At 40.1% G+C, this 18,688-nt stretch overlaps 2 protein-coding genes across 7 annotated transcripts in view; one reads left to right on the top strand and one right to left on the bottom strand.

Moving 5' to 3' along the window:
• Positions 1 to 519: 519 nt before the first annotated feature.
• On the top strand, positions 520 to 14,043 carry LOC115199707 (G2/M phase-specific E3 ubiquitin-protein ligase-like). Of its 2 annotated transcripts, none has more exons than XM_029762047.1 (3): positions 520 to 622; positions 13,488 to 13,702; positions 13,791 to 14,043. In XM_029762047.1, the coding sequence occupies exons 1-3, from the start codon at positions 615 to 617 to the stop codon at positions 13,994 to 13,996; spliced, it is 429 nt and encodes a 142-aa protein (XP_029617907.1). In that variant the 5' UTR covers positions 520 to 614; the 3' UTR covers positions 13,997 to 14,043. The 2 variants fall into 2 exon arrangements, with proteins under 2 accessions (XP_029617907.1, XP_029617906.1); XM_029762046.1 differs by lacking the exon at positions 520 to 622 and adding an exon at positions 12,582 to 13,333.
• Positions 14,044 to 14,770: 727 nt separating this feature from the next.
• The window catches only part of LOC115199701 (zinc finger protein 90 homolog), a 40,436-nt gene continuing 36,518 nt past the window's right edge, over positions 14,771 to 18,688 (bottom strand). For 2 of the 5 annotated variants that reach the window (XM_029762023.1, XM_029762031.1), the window contains one exon: positions 14,771 to 17,553. In XM_029762023.1, the coding sequence (XP_029617883.1) occupies positions 17,485 to 17,553 (69 nt within the window). In that variant the 3' untranslated portion in view covers positions 14,771 to 17,484. The remainder of the gene's footprint in view (positions 17,554 to 18,688) is intronic. The other 3 variants (XM_029762025.1, XM_029762026.1, XM_029762027.1) reach the window with 3 other exon arrangements.

Below are 18,688 nucleotides of genomic sequence, written 5' to 3'. Positions count from 1 at the left end.
ATACATACATGCAGACACAGCATCATTCAAAGACTGGAATTTGATATGGCATTGGTATTGGATATGACTGAAAAATGATCTCACAGACATTCATACCTGAACTGCACCTTTATTTGCCAAGGTAGAGTACATGATCAGTGAATATATTAAATGTACAGGCTACAATGGATGAAAGCCCCAGGAAGACAGACACAAAGAAATAAACAAATCTGGTGGACAGTACAGCTAGCACCATAAAATACCAAACAAGTGTACAGAGAAGATTTGAAGAACAACAAATAGCCTCTATGAACGTAATGTACTCTACTGCTAATAATGTTGAACAGTGGTTAAAATGTATTAACGTTTTCATATATGGCTTATTTCTTTGTAGTCTCACAGATCATCTTTTTGAGTTAGATTTGGATATCTCAATATCATCTATCAAGAACAAAAATTGACATTGGCATTAGCCTACAATGTTGAGTAGCTTCTAGTCAGGATAGAGTTAACAGGAAATGTGACATCACTGTTCTTGTTTTTTCCCCCTTTGGTTCTCTGCAGCTGTTTTTCTCATGGTGTCAGAGTTAGAGGGATAATCCACCTAGAAATAAAACGTGGCGTGCTACGTTATCATGATAAGGTACATGTCACTGGAGATGAAAAACGATCACATTTCATAACACTTTTAAAACAATTACCTGCACTCCAGATCATCAAGTAAGCCAATATATGTTATGGGAACCAGTGGAGGCTGCTGAGAGGAGAAGGGCTCATAATAATGGCTGGAATCGCACGGCAAGCGGTACCGGAGCGTCAAGTCTAAGACCAAAAGGTTCCTTAACAGCTTCTTCCCCCAAGACATAAGACTGCTGAACAACTAATCAAATGGCCACCCAGACTATTTACATTGTTTTAACACTGCTGCTACTCACTGTTCATTGTCTATGCAGTCACTTTACAAATTACCGCGACTAACCTGTACCCCCTGTATATAGCCTCGTTATTGTTATGTATTGTGTTACTTTTTGATTGATTAGTTTTTTAACTTTAGTTTATTTAGTAAATATATTTACAACTATTTCTTGAACTGCATTGTTGGTTAATGGCTTGTAAAGTAAGCATTTCACGGTAAGGTTTACACCTGTTGTATTCAGCGGATATGACAAATAACATTTGTTTTGATTTGAATGGAGTAAATGGAATGGCATCAAAACATGTTTTTCATATGTTTGATACCACTCCATGCACTCAATTACACTCAATTCCATCCATTATTATGAGCTGTCCTCCCCTCAGCAGCCTCCACTGATGAGCATACGTGTGTAGAAAACATTAATTCGTCTATATCGTCATGACAAAGTACATATTTAGTTCAAATGTCCTCAAAGTGCACAGTGCGCCATCAGATTAATATCCTTTATACCTTCAACTCCCATGACGGAAAGCGATTTTCTGCTCTCGTCTCCCTGCTTGCAGGCTCGCAGGCATGCTCGCAGGGCCCGACTCATACAGCTTTGAGCTTGAAACGCAATCTCTACCAGTTTGAACATGTTGAGAATGTAACTCCTAAATTGATTCTGCAATTTTAGATCAAATCAAATTCAAATCAAATGTATTTGTCACATACATGTGTTTGGCAGATGTTATTGCGGATGTAGCAAAATGCTTGTGTTCCTAGCTCCAACAGTGCAATAAAATCTAAGTATTATCTAACAATACACACAATCTAAAGTAAAGGAATGGAATTAAGAATAAATAAATATTTGGATGAGAAATGTCAGAGCGGCATAGACTAAGATACAGTAGAATAGGACAGAAGAGTATATACAGACATATTTTTTTATTTTTTATTTCACCTTTATTTAACCAGGTAGGCAAAATGAGAACAAGTTCACATTTACAATTGCGACCTGGCCAAGGTAAAGCAAAGCAGTTTGACACATACAACAACACAGAGTTACACATGGAGTAAAACAAACATACAGTAGAAAAATGTGTCTATATACAATGTGAGCAAATGAGGTGAGGTAAGGGAGGAAAAGGCGAAAGAAAGGCCATGGTGGCAAAGTACATATAATATAGCAAGTAAAACACTGGAATGGTAGATTTGCAGTGGAAGAAAGTGCAAAGTAGAAATATAAATAATGGTGTGCAAAGGAGCAAAATAAATAAATAAATAAATGCAGTAGGGGAAGAGGTAGTTGTTTGGGCTAAATTATAGATGGGCTATGTACAGGTGCAGTAATCTGTGAGCTGCTCTGACAGCTGGTGCTTAAAGCTAGTGAGGAAGATAAGTGTTTGCAGTTTCAGAGATTTTTGTAGTACATTCCAGTCATTGGCAGCAGAGAACTGGAAGGAGAGGCGGCCGAAGGAGGAATTGGCTTTGGGGGTGACCAGTGAGATATACCTGCTGGAGCGTGTGCTACAGGTGGGTGCTGCTATGGTGACCAGCAAGCTGAGATAAGGGGGGACGTTACCTAGCAGGGTCTTGGAGCCAGTGAGTTTGGCGACGAGTATGAATCGAGGGCCAGCCAACGAGAGCATACAGGTCGCAGTGGTGAGTAGTATATGGGGCTTTGGTGACAAAACGGATGGCACTGTAATAGACTGCATCCAATTTATTGAGTAGGGTATTGGAGGCTATTTTGTAAATGACATCGCCGAAGTCGAGGATCGGTAGTATGGTCAGTTTTACGAGGGTATGTTTGGCAGCATGAGTGAAGGATGCTTTGTTGCGAAATAGGAAGCCAATTCTAGATTTAACTTTGGATTGGAGATGTTTGATGTGAGTCTGGAAGGAGAGTTTACAGTCTAACCAGACACCTAGGTCTACAGTCTAACCAGACACCAACCTTTGTAGTTGTCCACATATTCTAAGTCAGAACCGTCCAGAGTAGTGATGCTGGACGGGTGGGCAGGTGCAGGCAGCGATCGGTTGAAGAGCATGCATTTAGTTTTACTTGTATTTAAGAGCAGTTGGAGGCCACGGAAGGAGAATTGTATGGCATTGAAGCTCGTCTGGAGGGTTGTTAACATGATATGGATAGGGGGCAGTATTTTCAAGGCCGGATGAAAAAACATACCCGATTTAAACTGGTTACTACTCCAGAAATGAGAATATGCATATAATTATTAGATTTGGATAGAAAACACTCTGAAGTTTCTAAAACAGTTTGAATGGTGTCTGTGAGTATAACAGAACTCATATGGCAGGCAAAAAACGGAGAAAAATTCAACCAGGAAGTGTAGGATCTGAGAAATGTAGTTCTTCTTTCTAGTCCCTTTCGAAAATACAGTATCTGTGCTGTTACGTTGCACTTTCTAAGGCTTCCATTGGCTGTCTAAAGCCTTCAGAAAGTGGATTGAGCCTTCTCCTGTCTCTGGGCAGAGTGTAGGAGCTCAGTTACTGAGTGGTCTGCCTGAGGACAAAGAGATTGGATATGCGTGTTCCCGCGAGCAAGCTGTTTTTTCTTTTCCTCCTTGAATGAATACACTATTGTCTGGTTGGAATATTATCGCAATTTTACGTTAAAAATACCATAAAAAATTATTTTAAACAGCGTTTGACATGCTTCTAGGTACGGTAATGGAACATTTTGACTTTTTGTGTCTCGAATTGCGGTATTTGAGGTATTTGGACATAACTATGGATTATTTCGAACAAAAACAACATTTCTTGTGGAAGTAGCAGTCCTGAGAGTGCATTCTGACGAAGATCAGCAAAGGTAATACAATATTTCGAATACTAATTCTGAGTTTAGGTTGTCCCGAACTTGGCGGGTGTCTGAATAGCTCGCCGTGATGGCAAGCTATGTACTCAGAATATTGAAAAATGTGCTTTCGCCAAAAAGCTATTTTAAAATCTGACACAGCGATTGCATAAAGGAGTTCTGTATCTAAAATTCTTAAAATAATTGTTATGTATTTTGTCAACGTTTATGATGAGTATTTTTGTAAATTCACCGGAAGTTTTTGGTGGGAATACATTTTCTGAACATCACACGCCAATGTAGAAAGCTGTTTTTGGATATAAATATGAACTTGATTGAACAAAACATACATGTATTGTATAACATAATGTCCTAGGAGTGTCATCTGATGAAGATCATTAACCTGTCTGGGCCAGTGGGACACTTGCGTCCCACCCTAATCAACAGCCAGTGGAATCGCGTCGCGCGAAATGCAAAACCTCATAAATGCTATAACTTCAATTTGTCAAACATATGACTATTTTACACCGTTTTATAGATACACCTCTCCTGAATCGAACCACGTTGTCCGATTTCAAAAAGGCTTTACAGCAAAAGCAAAACATTAGATTATGTTAGGAGAGAACCCAGCCAGAAATAATCACACAGCCATTTTCAAAGCAACTAGATGCATCACAAATACCCAAAACACAGCTAAATGCAGCACTAACCTTTGACAATCTTTATCAGATGACACTCCTAGGACATCATGTTACACAATGCATGCATTTTTTGTTCGATAAAGTTCATATTTCTATATATTAACAGCATTTTACATCGGCGCGTGACATTCAGAAAATCTTTTCCCTCAAATGCTTCCTGTGAATCAGCGCTACAATTTACAAAATTACTATTCGAAAACATTGTTAAAATTGAATATTGTCATTCAAAGAATTATAGATTAACATGTCTTGAATGCCATCGCTTTGCCAGATTTAAAAATAACTTTACTGGGAAATCACACTTTGCAATAAACGACGTGGTATGCCCAGCAAAATAGGCTAGGCTATACATGTTGGAGCCATCTTGGAACGATCAACCATCAAAAATACTATTGTAAATAAAACCTTACCTTTGATTATCTTTATCAGAAAGCACTTCCAGGAATCCCAGGTCCATAAGAAATGTAGTTTTGTTCGAAAAAGTTAATCATTTATGTCCCAATTGTTAGCGCGCTCCGAAGGCTACTGAAAATGTACTGTGGTGAGTCGGACTTGTCGTCACGAATATACAAAAAAAAATATTTAAGTTCGTTCAAACATGTCAAACGTTGTATAACATAAATCTTTAGGGCCTTTTTCAACCAGAGCTTCAATAATATTCCATGGGGACGGTTGCATTGTCTTTCAAAACGTTTCGAAAGGGGAGGGTAGCCATGGGCGGCCGCGTCATAATGGTAAATGGCCCTCCACCTGTGACCACTTTCCACAGCCTCTCTTTCAGTCAGTTTTGATAGTAGGAGACTCAAACCACTTTGTAAAGACTGGGGACATCTAGTGGAAGCCTTAGGAAGTGCTAAATGATTCATAAGCCCCTGTGTGTTTCAATGGCAAATGTTTGAAGTGATATCCACACATCAGATTTCAGTTTCCTGTCAGGATTTGTCTCAGGGTTTTGACTGCCATATGAGTTCTGTTATACTCACAGACACCATTCAAACAGTTTTAGAAACTGTAGGGTGTTTTCTATCCAAATCAAACAATTATATGCATATTCTAGTTACTGGGCAGGAGTAGTAACCATATCCGGCCGTGCAAATACTGCCCCCTTAGTGCTTCATTTAGCTGTGTTTTGGGTTTTATTGACATATATGCGTCTCCTGAGTTGGACTAAAAGTCTGCTCCGAGTGCCTCTTCCACTGGCGGAGTTTTGGAACAGCCTCTGGGATCAGTTCAACTGTCCTGGGGGATACGAACAAAGGATCCGGTTAAGGAAAGTCATATTCCTGGTCGTAATATTGGTAATGCTGGTGAGTTACCGCCGCTTTGATATAAAGTTCTTCCCGGTTGTATGTAATAACACAACAAAAATTCCTGGGCTAATAATGTAATAACACATATAAAAAACAAAATACTGCAAAGTTTCCTAAGAGCTCGAAGAACAGCAGCCCTATCCGTCGGCGCCATTATCCATGCTGATATTGACTTTGGTATTATTGTGTGTAACCAGGGTTGGTCTGTAATGGATTACATTTAATCAGACTTTTTTTTTAAGAATGTGTAATCAGATTACAGTTACATTCTTAAAAACAGCAGATTACATTCAGGATTACTTAATCTAATATGGTCACGGTAATCAATAACGGACAGAGTTGGACAGATGACTTACATTGAATCTGTTACGGGTTACAGTTACATGAAAAATAAGGTAAATCAGTAATGTAATCCTTCGGATTACTCAAAAATGAGTAACGTAATCAATTACATTTTGATTATTTTTGGATTACTTTCACTTATAACACCCAGAAATATTTTAAAATGTTTAAAAACGTTTATCTATTACAGCATTTTTTAAATTTAGTTACATGAGTATTTCCAAATTGGGGACTAGTGTGAGAGCATTGCCTAAAAATCCTATAATTCACATGTTCTATTCTATGTGTAAGAGCAGTCACAGGGCTCCATAATAATTTTGTTCAGTTGGTGCCACCACAAATGCTATGGGGTCACACAATAAAAACAATTTGTAACCTCATAATTTTATGAAGTCATTGAAAGTGTTTAATTAAGAAGTTTACTAGACTAGTAAAATGGTATGATTCAAGAAATTGTTTATTCTAGCATGTTCAAGCACAAATACATGATTCCAGATATTTTGATGTACAACCTAAGCCAGTGATTGTCATGAATTTGGGGTTTGGGGAATTTTCATATTTTTTTTTCAATAGAGATTAATTAATCTACATCTTATTTTTTTTATACATTTTTAGAGTTTATGGCACCTGGAATTCCCAGGCGGTCTCCCATCCCAGTTCAAACCAGGCCCGAGCCTGAACAGGCGTATGGCCACAAGCACGTTCTTCTCCCCAAATTTGGTCCCTTGGTTTATCTCTGCAACTCCTCAATGGCTCTGCTGTTCACTGGGGCTGTTACTAGAATATATTATTAATTTATTGTCTTTAAAATTTAAAGATGAATGATGCTCTGAACGAGACGGTTCCATGTACTTAAAGGCAACAATTTTATTCCTGTATGGTTTCACAAAACTAACAAACAACAACTTTAGGTTATCGGTCTAGAGGGTTCCAATGCAGCAGTCAGGCTGTCATTTACATATTGAACTGTTTGTGAGTAGTATGTCAACATGTACAGTATGTTTTACTCAACTGGTTTCAACACCTAGAACTGAAATGTTAGACCTGTGGCAGACCCCTTACTTTGTTAACTAGAGTGATTCATAAACCGTATGTTTTTCAGCTCTTGATCAAGGGAAGTATAAGGACTATACTTGAGATCTGTGCACTTTACCTCTGAGTTCATACAGATTTTGACAAAACTTTAAGTTACGCATGTGCATCTCAAGTTAGGATTCGGCCCTTAATGAATTAGGCTTGCAAATAAACTTGTGAGGTTTTGTGGAAGTCATCAGTAAATATTTTCACCGATAAAGTGAATGAAAGAACCAACATTGGCTGACAAGTCATGACAAAGGTAAAAAAAAATGTTGAAATATGAATGGTCATATCATGTTTGTGATAGCAAAATGTAGGCATTGAGGTGCATAGATTACTGTAGTGTTGCCGGGAACAGAATTAATTGGATTAGATTGCATACACAACATCACATTTCTGTACATTCTAAAGTAATTTAGATAATTGCAATTACCTAAAAAGGGTGATCATAGGTCTGCCATATTTTGGACCTAACTATGTAGGGCAGGTGTAGACAATTATTCTCCTGGAGAGCTACTAAGTACGCAGGCTTTTACTCCAACTCCGTTGTTACACCCCTGCTGAAGTGCTGTTTAAGAACCTGTTGGGGATAGGGGGCAGTATTTGCACGGCCGGATAAAAAACGTACCCGATTTAATCTGGTTACTACTACTGCCCAGAAACTAGAATATGCATATAATTATTGGCTTCGGATAGAAAACACCCTAAAGTTTCTAAAACTGTTTGAATGGTGTCTGTGAGTATAACAGAACTCATATGGCAGACAGAAACCTGAGAAGATTCTGTACAGGAAGTGCCCTCTCTGACCATTCCTTGGGCTTCTTGGCTCTGTTTATTGAAAACTTAGGATCTTTGCTGTAACGTGGCACTTCCTACGGCTCCCATAGGCTCTCAGAACCCGGGAAAAAGCTGAATGATGTAATTCCAGCCCCTGGCTGAAAAACATTAGCGCCTTTGGTAAGTGGTCTATCGGAGGACAATCAGACTGAGGCGCGTGCACGAGGCGACACCATGTTTTTATTTTCTCTCTCTTTGTACTAAAACACGATTTCCCGGTCGGAATATTATCGCTTTTTTACGAGAAAAATGGCATAAAAATTGATTTTAAACAGCGGTTGACATGCTTCGAAGTACGGTAATGGAATAGTTACATATTTTTTGTCACGAAATGCGTCGGGCGCGTCACCCTTCTTTACCCTTTCGGATAGTGTCTTGAACGCACGAACAAAACGCTAATTGGATATAACTATGGATTATTTGGAACCAAACCAACATTTGTTATTGAAGTAGAAGTCCTGGGAGTGCATTCTGACGAAGAACAGCAAAGGTAATACAATTTTTCTTATAGTAAATCTGACTTTGGTGAGGGTTAAACTTGGTGGGTGTCTAAATAGCTAGCCCTGTGATGCCGGGCTATCTACTTAGAATATTGCAAATTGTGCTTTCACCGAAAAGCTATTTTAAAATCGGACATATCGAGTGCATAGAGTTCTGTATCTATAATTCTTAAAATAATTGTTATGTTTTTTGTGAACGTTTATCGTGAGTAATTTAGTAAATTCACCGGAAGTTTGCGGGGGGTATGCTAGTTCTGAACGTCACATGCTTATGTAAAAAGCTGGTTTTTGATATAAATATGAACTTGATTGAACAAAACATGCATGTATTGTATAACATAATGTCCTAGAAGTGTCATCTGATGAAGATCATCAAAGGTTAGAGCTGCATTTAGCTGTGGTTTGGGTTTATGTGACATTATATGCTAGCTTGAAAAATGGGTGTCTGATTATTTCTGGCTGGGTACTCTGCTGACATAATCTAATGTTTTGCTTTCGTTGTAAAGCCTTTTTGAAATCGGACAGTGTGGTTAGATTAACGAGAGTCTTGTCTTTAAAATGGTGTAAAATAGTCATATGTTTGAGAAATTGAAGTAATAGCATTTCAAAGGTATTTGAATAACGCGCCACAGGATTCCACTGGCTGTTACGTAGTTGGGACGATTTCATCCCACCTACCCTAGAGAGGTTAATCATTTAGCACTTCCTAAGGCTTCCACTAGATGTCAACAGTCTTTACAAAGTGGTTTGAGTCTTCTATGGTAGAAACTGACCCAAAGAGAGGCTTGGGAAGTTGGTCACAGGGGGAGGGTCATTACTACTATGACGCGGGCGCCCATGGGAACACTTTTGTTCCGAAACGTTTAGTAAGACAATGCAATCGTCCGCCTTGAATATTATTGAAGCTCTAGTTGAAAAAGGCCCTAAAGATTTATGTTATACAACGTTTGACATGTTTGAACGAACGTAAATATATATTTTTTGCACATTCGTGACGACAAGTCCCGCGCGCTTCAGTACATTATGAGAAGCCTTCGGAACGCGCTAACAAGAAGGAACTATTGGGTCGTAAATTATTAACTTTTTCAAACAAAACTACATTTGTTGTTGACCTGGGATACCTGGAAGTGCCTTCTGATGAAGATAATCAAAGGTAAGGGAATATTTACAACAGTATATTTGATTTTAGATGGTTCCAAGATGGCGCTAACATGTATCGCCTAGCCTATTTTTCTGAGCATACCACGTCGTTTATTGCAAAGTGTGATTTCCCAGTAAAGTTATTTTTAAATCTGGCAATGCAGTTGCATTCACGAGATGTTAATCTATAATTCTTTGAATTACAATATTAAATTTTAACAATGTTTTCGAATAGTAATTTTGTAAATTGTAGCGCTGATTCACAGGAAGCATTTGAGGGAAAATATTTTCTGAACGTCACGCGCCGATGTAAAATGCTGTTTTTATATATAAATATGAACTTTATCGAACAAAAAATGCATGCATTGTGTAACATGATGTCCTAGGAGTGTCATCTGATGAAGATTGTCAAAGGTTAGTCCTGCATTTAGCTGTGTTTTGGGTATTTGTGTTGCATGCTAGTTGCTTTGAAAATGGCTGTGTGATTTTTTTGGCAGGGTACTCTCCTAACATAATCTAATGTTTTGCTTTTGCTGTAAAGCCTTTTTGAAACCGGACAACGTGGTTCGATTCAGGAGAGGTGTATCTATAAAATGGTGTAAAATAGTCATATGTTTGAGAAATTGAAGCTATAGCATATAGAGGTATTTGTATTTTGCGCGACGCGATTCCACTGGCTGTTGACTAGGGCGGGACGTAAGTGTCCCGATTCAGGTCTGGGGAACGGGCGGGCCAGTCCATAGCATCAATGCCTTCCTCTTGCAGGAACTGCTGACACACTCCAGCCACATGAGGTCTAGCATTGTCTTGCATTAGGAAGAACCCAGGGCCAACCGCACCAGCATATGGTCTCACAAGGGATCTGAGGATCTCATCTCGGTACCTAATGGCAGTCAGGCTACCTCTGGCGAGGACATGGAGGGCTGTGCGTCCCCCAAAGAAATGCCACCCCCCACCATGACTGACCCACCGCCAAACCGGTCATGCTGGAGGATGTTGCAGGCAGCAGAACGTTCTCCACGGCGTCTCCAGACTCTGACACGTCTGTCACATGTGCTCAGTGTGAACCTGCTTTCATCGGTGAAGAGCACAGGGCGCCAGTGGCGAATTTGCCAATCTTGGTGTTCTCTGGCAAATGCCAAACGTCCTGCACGGTCTTGGGCTGTAAGCACAACCCCCACCTGTGGACGTCGGGCCCTCATACCACCCTCATGGAGTCTGTTTCTGACCGTTTGAGCAGACACATGCACATTTGTGGCCTGCTGGAGGTCATTTTGCAGGGCTCTGGCAGTGCTCCTCCTGTTCCTCCTTGCACAAAGGCGGAGGTAGCGGTCCTGCTGCTGGGTTGTTGCCCTCCTACGGCCTCCTCCACGTCTCCTGATGTACTGACCTGTCTCCTGGTAGCGCCTCCATGCTCTGGACACTACGCTGACAGACACAGCAAACCTTCTTGCCACAGCTCGCATTGATGTGCCATCCTGGATGAGCTGCACTACCTGAGCCAATTGTGTGGGTTGTAGACTCCGTCTCATGCTACCACTAGAGTGAAAGCACCGCCAGCATTCAAAAGTGACCAAAACATCAGCCAGGAAGCATAGGAACTGAGACGTGGTCTTTGGTCACCACCTGCAGAACCACTCCTTTATTGGGGGTGTCTTGCTAATTGCCTATAATTTCCACCTGTTGTCTATTCCAATTGCACAACAGCATGTGACATTTATTGTCAATCAGTGTTGCTTCCTAAGTGGACAGTTTGATTTCACAGAAGTGTGATTGACTTGGAGTTACATTGTGTTGTTTAAGTGTTCCCTTTATTTTTTTGAGCAGTATATATAAACCTCTAGTGTTTTCAGTGTGACTTTTGAAGCAAATTTCAAAGCATATCAAAATTCGGAACATGAGTTTAATACATTGTCTTTTCTCCAGTCCTCACAAAGTGTGGGCTCATGGCCAAGTAGAGGATGTAACGGGTGTCATTGGGTATTGATGACCAAAACGCAGCAGGAATGTGGATGCTTATCTTGAATATTTATTTTAAATAAAGTGAACACCAAAACAACAAAACGAAGAACGACAGTTTAACAGGCTATACTCACTACAGCAGTGCTAAAGACAACTACCCACAAAATACCAAACCAAACACACACCTATATATAGGACTCACAATCAGAGGCAACTAGAAACACCTGCCTCCAATTGAGAGTCCAACACCCAATCCTAAACATAGAAAAACTAAACTAGACAGAACGTAGAAATACATACAAAACACAAACCCTCTGCCACGTCCTGACCAAAACTAATACAATTACTCCCTCTGCTGGTCAGGACGTGACAGAGGAAAGCAAATACGGAGGCGAGTCATATTCTCAAAATGTTAAATTACATTACTTGACCTCAGAGAATGACATATTCCATATTAAATGTGGCCATTAACTTTGTATAAAATGTTTGTTCCAGGATATTACATCAAGAAATTAGTAGATGAAAGCTGTATACACACATGCACACACTTCTGTTTACTCAGGATATCAAGACTTTTTGCAAGGAGACAGAAATTACGCTGTGATAATGAAAAGGGTGGTAGACCACAAGAAGAACAAGAAAAAATTATAATGGAGATTATCTTACATTTAATTGAATAAACACATGTAGACTGCACTTGCACATAATGTAACATGAGTTACAAAAATCTGGTCATAAAAAGGTTATTGGGCTCAATTGAGCAGGTATATATGGAACGCCGTTTGGGTCTTTGCGTGTCAAAAAGATACACGTCAAATAACACTATTTGACGCGTCAAATAATATGTAAACTATATGGAAATGTTGGCCAATCACTATATGAAAAACTTCTCATTCATCATCACCAACAAACGACTAAGTCATGTCGAATCTTGAAAACATGAGAGACCGCTTTTTAAGTTATGCCAGCCAAGTGCAACCACCTTTACAACCACCCTAGGAGGATCGGGTGGTTCAAAGGTAGGATTCATTCTGGTAGGTTAGGTAATACCTGGCAAAAGCCAACATTAACCGGCATAACTACCTAGTAATGTTAGCTAGCTAATGATTCCAACAGCTACCGTGGGGTGCGCGAGTATGGGCGGCGTCGATTATGCTGAGTGTCATTATTGTAACTTTTATAACGTTTGCACGTCAGATTTCAGTCGTTCAGGAGACGGAATAATGCTGGAGTCCAAAGGCGGCAAACCCGGAGAAGCAGGTTGATAACTATGAGGGTTTGCCTGGTCGCTGACCCTACCATCCGGCAGCTGAACAGGATAGGTACATTTTCCCTATATCCATGTAGTACATGAGGACACAGTGCGATGCACAGTGCTTGCTTTGTAAGTAAACTAGGTGTGACTCTATCTTGTGATTAAACATAGACTTATTGTAGGTTATTTAACTGATTTAAAGATCATGGACTATTTCCCTGTTTTATATTAGGATACTTTTTTATTAGATTTAAATAATGTTTCCATATCTCAGTATCTTTAGAGTATCCTGTGATACAGATCAAAGTGCCCTATGGTCAGGAGAGCAGCTTCTTGAAGGTTTTGGGGGAAACAATTCCCCCAGATGAATCCAAATGTAGAGGCCTTTAAGACAGACAGGAAGCTCGTTCCCCTTCAAAAAAAGGACTGTTGTCAAGACAATGGAGGACAGAGATGGTGTGGTTGAATTGGTGGCTCAACAATTTGTCCAAGGGAGCTTGCAGGTAGCCTTGGAGCAGTAAGTCAACTCTGTCATAAATCTGTGAAGTACTTGTCATTACCTCCTCTAACATAAGTATTTTTAATCAGTCCACCCCCCTAAATCAATACACATCACTATATTGTCCTTAACACTTATTTTAAGTATACATACTGTCTCTTAACCATAACAGGTTCAAATATCGTCTCAACTCTCTTGGGCTGCTCAAAGCATTGGGGAACCACCCAGACAGCTTCCGAGCACTTTTTGTGCACTCCATAAAGCCTCCCACTGCCAGGGACCGGCGGGACCTGTTTAAAGTAACCTATTCCATACCTGCCGGCAACCGGCAGTGTTTGGAGAATGACACCATCTGCCACTGGTTCAACTGGCTGGCTGAGGTGCAAGGTAAAATAGTAAATTGTTCAAGTTTATCGGTAACTGCATATTTGTGATTTAAATGTGTATTTTAAATGTTTTACTGTGTACTCCTCAGATGGAGAATGTCCTCCTCTAACAGTGGCGATGGTGTTGGAGTTTGCTACTGGGGCAACGGTGGTGCCACCCCTTGGGTTTGAGGACACCCCGACCATCGAATTCCTCCACACAGCGCGAGGGCGTCTCGCTGGGCAGCAGAAGAAAATTTACCCAGAGGCAAACACGTGTGCTGTGACACTAAGGCTGTCACGTCCTGACCAGTAAAGGGGTTATTTGTTATTGTAGTTTGGTCAGGACGTGGCAGGGGGGTGTTTGTTTTATGTGGTTCGGGGTTTGTTGGGATATGTGTTTATGTAGAGGGGTGTTTGTTTAGAGTGTTCCGGGGGTTTTTGGTTATGTTCTATGTTTTGTATTTCTATGCTCTGTCTATGTTATTTATTTATTTGTGTTGGTGTCACGTCGGACTTGGACTGGCTGATAGGTGGAATCAAGTGCAGGAGACAGAGGTGCTGGAGGTGAGTGTCTTTTAATAATCTTTACTCACAACCACGCCGAAAAGCACAGGGCGCTATAAAAAGTTCCAGTATTTGTTAACTGCGCCCGTACAGCACAAAATATAATTCCTAAGGCAAGGAGCGCAGCCCGGTAAATCCTTCTACAAAAAAAACTGTCGATCACACAACGTGGACAATAAACATCCCGCACAAAATCCCAACTGAAAACACACATTAAATAAGTCCCCACTAATGACATACACAAAACAGGTGCGGAACAGACAGACAAAACTAAACGACACAGAAACAACGATCGGTGGCAGCTAATAGGCCGAGCGCCGCCCGACCGAGGAGGGGCGCCACTTTCGTTGGATCCTGTGACAGTTGACCTAGTATGGCTCTCAATCAGGAACAGCTGTACATCGTTGTTGCTGATTGGGAGTCATACTTAGGTATCCCTGTTTCCACCTGTACTTTGTTGGAAGTTGTTTTTGCACTGCTAGTGTTAGCCTGCAAAACTGTTTAGCTGTCATTCGTTTTCGTGTTTTTGTTACGTGTTCAAGTTTATTAAAATAAACGTTAAAATGAGCACTCAACCCGCTGCGCCTTGGTCTACTCCCTTTGATGGCCGTTACAAAGGCTTTCTCTTCATAGCACCTACAATGCCTTTAGGGAATTCATGACCTCCGGTATTGTGAATTACCCATATTTTGGTGTTGCATAAAAACATTTTTACGATACATAATTGTCACTAGTAGCACTAAACTACAGTAGCAATTGAGTGTTTGAAAATGTAACTGCGCATCAACATTTAAGCATTTATCTACTTACATCTGTATTGTTTCCATATTGGCTGTTATTCACTTAATGATCATTGAAATTCAATTATACAATCCTAATTGCTTGTCTTGGTGTTAAGGTTTAGTTTATTTAGAAACACTTTACTGACACTTCACTAATAACCAATATCCTTTGCTGATATTGACTGAAGTACTGCTGCCATATTGCAGCCAACTCATCCAAATCTGATAATTTGATGTCCTACATTAAGAACAAATTAACTTCAGCCATTATCATTTCATTAGAACTACATGAAATAAGGCTTCCCATCCACTGCATTAAGTGACAGCTCCACTTCTGGGAACTGCACCTTCGTAGTGACTTATCAAATTTCAAATGCATTGATCTAAGAACTAGATCCATTAGTCCTAGGCTCTCCAACCCTGTTCCTGGAGAGCACCCTCCTGTAGGTTTTCAATCCAACCTCAGTTGTAACTAACCTCCTTAACTTATTAAGCAGGTAATTATTAAAATCAGGTGCACTAGATTAGGGTCGGAGTAAACCTACAAGACAGTAGCTCTCCAGGAACATGGTTGAGAGCCCTGCACTAGTCCATCTTCAACCACATTATTTGAGCTGTCACAATGTGTCAACAATGTTATGTTACTAACTGTAATAGGTTGCTGTTAATCACAATTATATCAAATGTAACGGGGGCGAACCACTATCTTCATAGTTTATTTTTTTAACTATAGGGAGTTCTCCACACAATTATTTATTTTAACTATTTTTAAAAGTCCCGATTGGGCATTACAAAAATGTAAGTTCTGTTTTAATAATGTCCATTCAGAATGTTCTGTTGTCCTCCCACCACAGGCACGCTCTGAAGGCTACAATCCAGTGCTTGCAGTAGGCCTCTCCTGGGTCATGTTGTACTGAGTGGAAGACAAATAATGTGTCAGCAGATGGAATGTTGTGCTAAAGCGCCATAGAGCAAAATACAATAACCATAGGCCGTATATCTTAACAGTACCTGACTCTCTCCACATATGACCAAACAGAATCGTACCGGAATGGGGAAGTACTTAACTTTTGTTAAGGCCACCTGTGTCTAAACTCTGGTCCCCATCCGTTTAGAGTTGAAGATGTCTATCGTATCTTTCTAGAGACCAAATCATAGTGTGTGAAAGAGGGGGAATGTTAGTATTATAAAATGTATAATAGTATTATAAAAATTAACTGATTCAAAGGAACAAGTGGCGCTGAAGATATAGCGTCCAATCCCTCATCCCAGTAGGGGAGTATCAGGGGTGTAGAAAGTCAGGTTGGAGTAGGAACGAGTTGCGCTGAAGATATAACTGCCATAACCCTCTGTAGATTGTCAACTCCCAGGCTGCCTCTGGGGCCTTCCAATGGAATTATTGTCCGCAACAGTTCCATCTGTGTGTTGCTGATGGTCAACTGGATTTGTGGCACAATCACCCATTCCGACCAATAAAGAGCTGCAGCGCCAGTGGTTGGATGAGCTGAGGTGGTGGTTGGAGGAGCTGAGGTGGTGGTTGGAGGAGCTGAGGTGGTGGCTTGAGAGCTGATGGTGGTTAAATTTGGGGCGAACAAATCCCTTACTGCTGTCAGATTGGCCCTCTGCATTGCCAGGGAACCCGAGACGAACAACTGCAGAGGTGACTGCCGTTGTTCAGTCCTCAGCCCATGGTGGTTCCACTGACTGGCAAACACAGCAAGATCTCTGTTCACCCGTGGTAGGAACACAGAGTGCAGTGCCCACAGGTGCACCTCATTGTTGATGTCGATGATCTGCTCAGTCTCCAAGAAGGTGAACAGGTCATGGTAAACGTTGGAGACTCCATGCCAGAGGTCTCCCCACAGCCGCTCTATCATCTGGTTGTGAGTGCTCCTTCCTCTGAGGGCACTTCCCCTCTCACCACCCCTGAACTGCTCCATGAAGGCACAGATACGGTTGTTTTCACCACCCGGTCACATCTCACCCGGGATGGTAATCCATAGCTGGTGATGGCTGCTTCGAATGACTCCATGACTGTGGCACTCCTGTTGTTGTCAGAGGCCTTCAGAAACACAACAAGTCTGCTTTAACCATCCACAGCACCATGGATAACAATCCTCCACCTAAAAAACATGATACGTTTGTCTTCCAAAAACTTTTTCTCTTATAGTGACGCCATTCTGTTTTTATTTATATCAGCTCTTTGATCCTCTCATCCAGCTGAGTGTCTGACAACAGTGAGTAGGACCTGAAAAGCTGAAAATGTCTAAATACAAAAATAACACAAAAAGATACATCAATCAGGAATGTGATCAAATCTAGAGAGGATGTAGAGATCTCCCTCTTGTGTTACAATTGTTTTATTCAATTACGATAACTTACCTCATGCGCCGCTTGACCACAGAGTGCGACACATTGAGAACATCTGCCATTTGTCTGATGGTCATGTGACAATCTACGAGGAACTCAAGCTGCTCCTTGGTGATGTGATACTGCCTTCCCTCCAAAGGCGCTTGTTAGGATACTGAAATAAAAAAAATCGTTGTGACATATGAAATACGAGTGAGAGTGTAATCAATGTGTAATAACTACGTACAAAATTAATGAACGTGTTAAATTATTATGTGACGTGGAATCATATTCAGGTCCTGATTGATAAAGAAGCTTATTTGACGTGTCAAATAGTGTTATAATAGTATCTTCTTGACACGCAAAGACCCAAATGGCGTTCCATAGGTATAGTGCGATATTTGTTTTGCAAAAGAGCAAAGATCATTGGAAGAAGTAGAGTAAAATCAAGAACAATTTCATTTGAAACTCCAAAGATGTGCGTTAGGAGAAAATGTAACTGTCGTTTAATACAATCCATGGTGTAAAGTACTTAAGTAAAAATACTTTAAAGTACTACTGGAACTGTATCTGTACTTTACTATTTATATTTTGGGGAACTTCCACTTTACTATATTCCTAAAGAAAATAATGTACTTTTTACTTCATACATTTTCCACTGACACCCAAAAGTAATTGTTACATTTTGACAGGAAAATGGTCCAATTCGCACACTTATCAAGAAAACATCCCTGGTCATCCCTACTGCCTCTGATCTGGATGACTCACTAAACACAAATGCTTCACTTGTAAATTATGTCTGAGTGTTGGTGTGCCCTTGGCAATCTGTCAATAAAAAATTTAATTAAATTGTGCCTTCTGGTTTGCTTAATATAAGGAACTTGAAATGATTTATACTTTTACTTTTGATACTTAAGTAAATTGTATCAATTCCATTTACTTTTGATACTTAAGTATATTTAAAACCAAATACTTTTACTCAAGTAGTATTTTACTGGGTGACTCACTTTTACTTGTCATTTTCTATTAAGGTATCTTTACTTAAGTATGACAACTGAGTACTTTTTTCACCACTGATTACAATACACTCAAGGTCTTTGTAAATTGTATAGGATATGTCTTCTAGTCTATTAAAATGTTTGTTATTTTGCTCACTGATCACTGCTATTTGCTTGTGCAAGATGTCACCCATAACCCTGAATATAATACATCAAAATCAGTCATATTCATATTGTACATTATGCACATCAGTTTTTATGTGTTCTTGAAATACCTGCATTTTTATTGTTAGCTGATCTTGGCTTTTTTTG

The sequence above is a fragment of the Salmo trutta genome, chromosome 9 (genome assembly GCF_901001165.1).
Source record: "Salmo trutta chromosome 9, fSalTru1.1, whole genome shotgun sequence".
Classification (NCBI taxonomy): Eukaryota; Metazoa; Chordata; class Actinopteri; order Salmoniformes; family Salmonidae; genus Salmo; species Salmo trutta.
The sequence above is the reverse complement of the archived record's forward strand: the minus strand, read 5'-3'. Positions and strand labels throughout refer to the sequence as shown.

What these genes read in the sequence shown, in the direction of transcription:
- LOC115199707 (XM_029762046.1), top strand. Translation starts at nt 13,257, where the DNA reads ATGGAGGACAGAGATGGTGTGGTTGAATTGGTGGCTCAACAATTTGTC. An exon ending in TTGCAGGTAGCCTTGGAGCA is followed by an intron (nt 13,334 to 13,487) that starts GTAAGTCAACTC and finishes TAACCATAACAG; the next exon opens with GTTCAAATATCGTCTCAACT. An exon ending in CTGGCTGGCTGAGGTGCAAG is followed by an intron (nt 13,703 to 13,790) that starts GTAAAATAGTAA and finishes TGTACTCCTCAG; the next exon opens with ATGGAGAATGTCCTCCTCTA.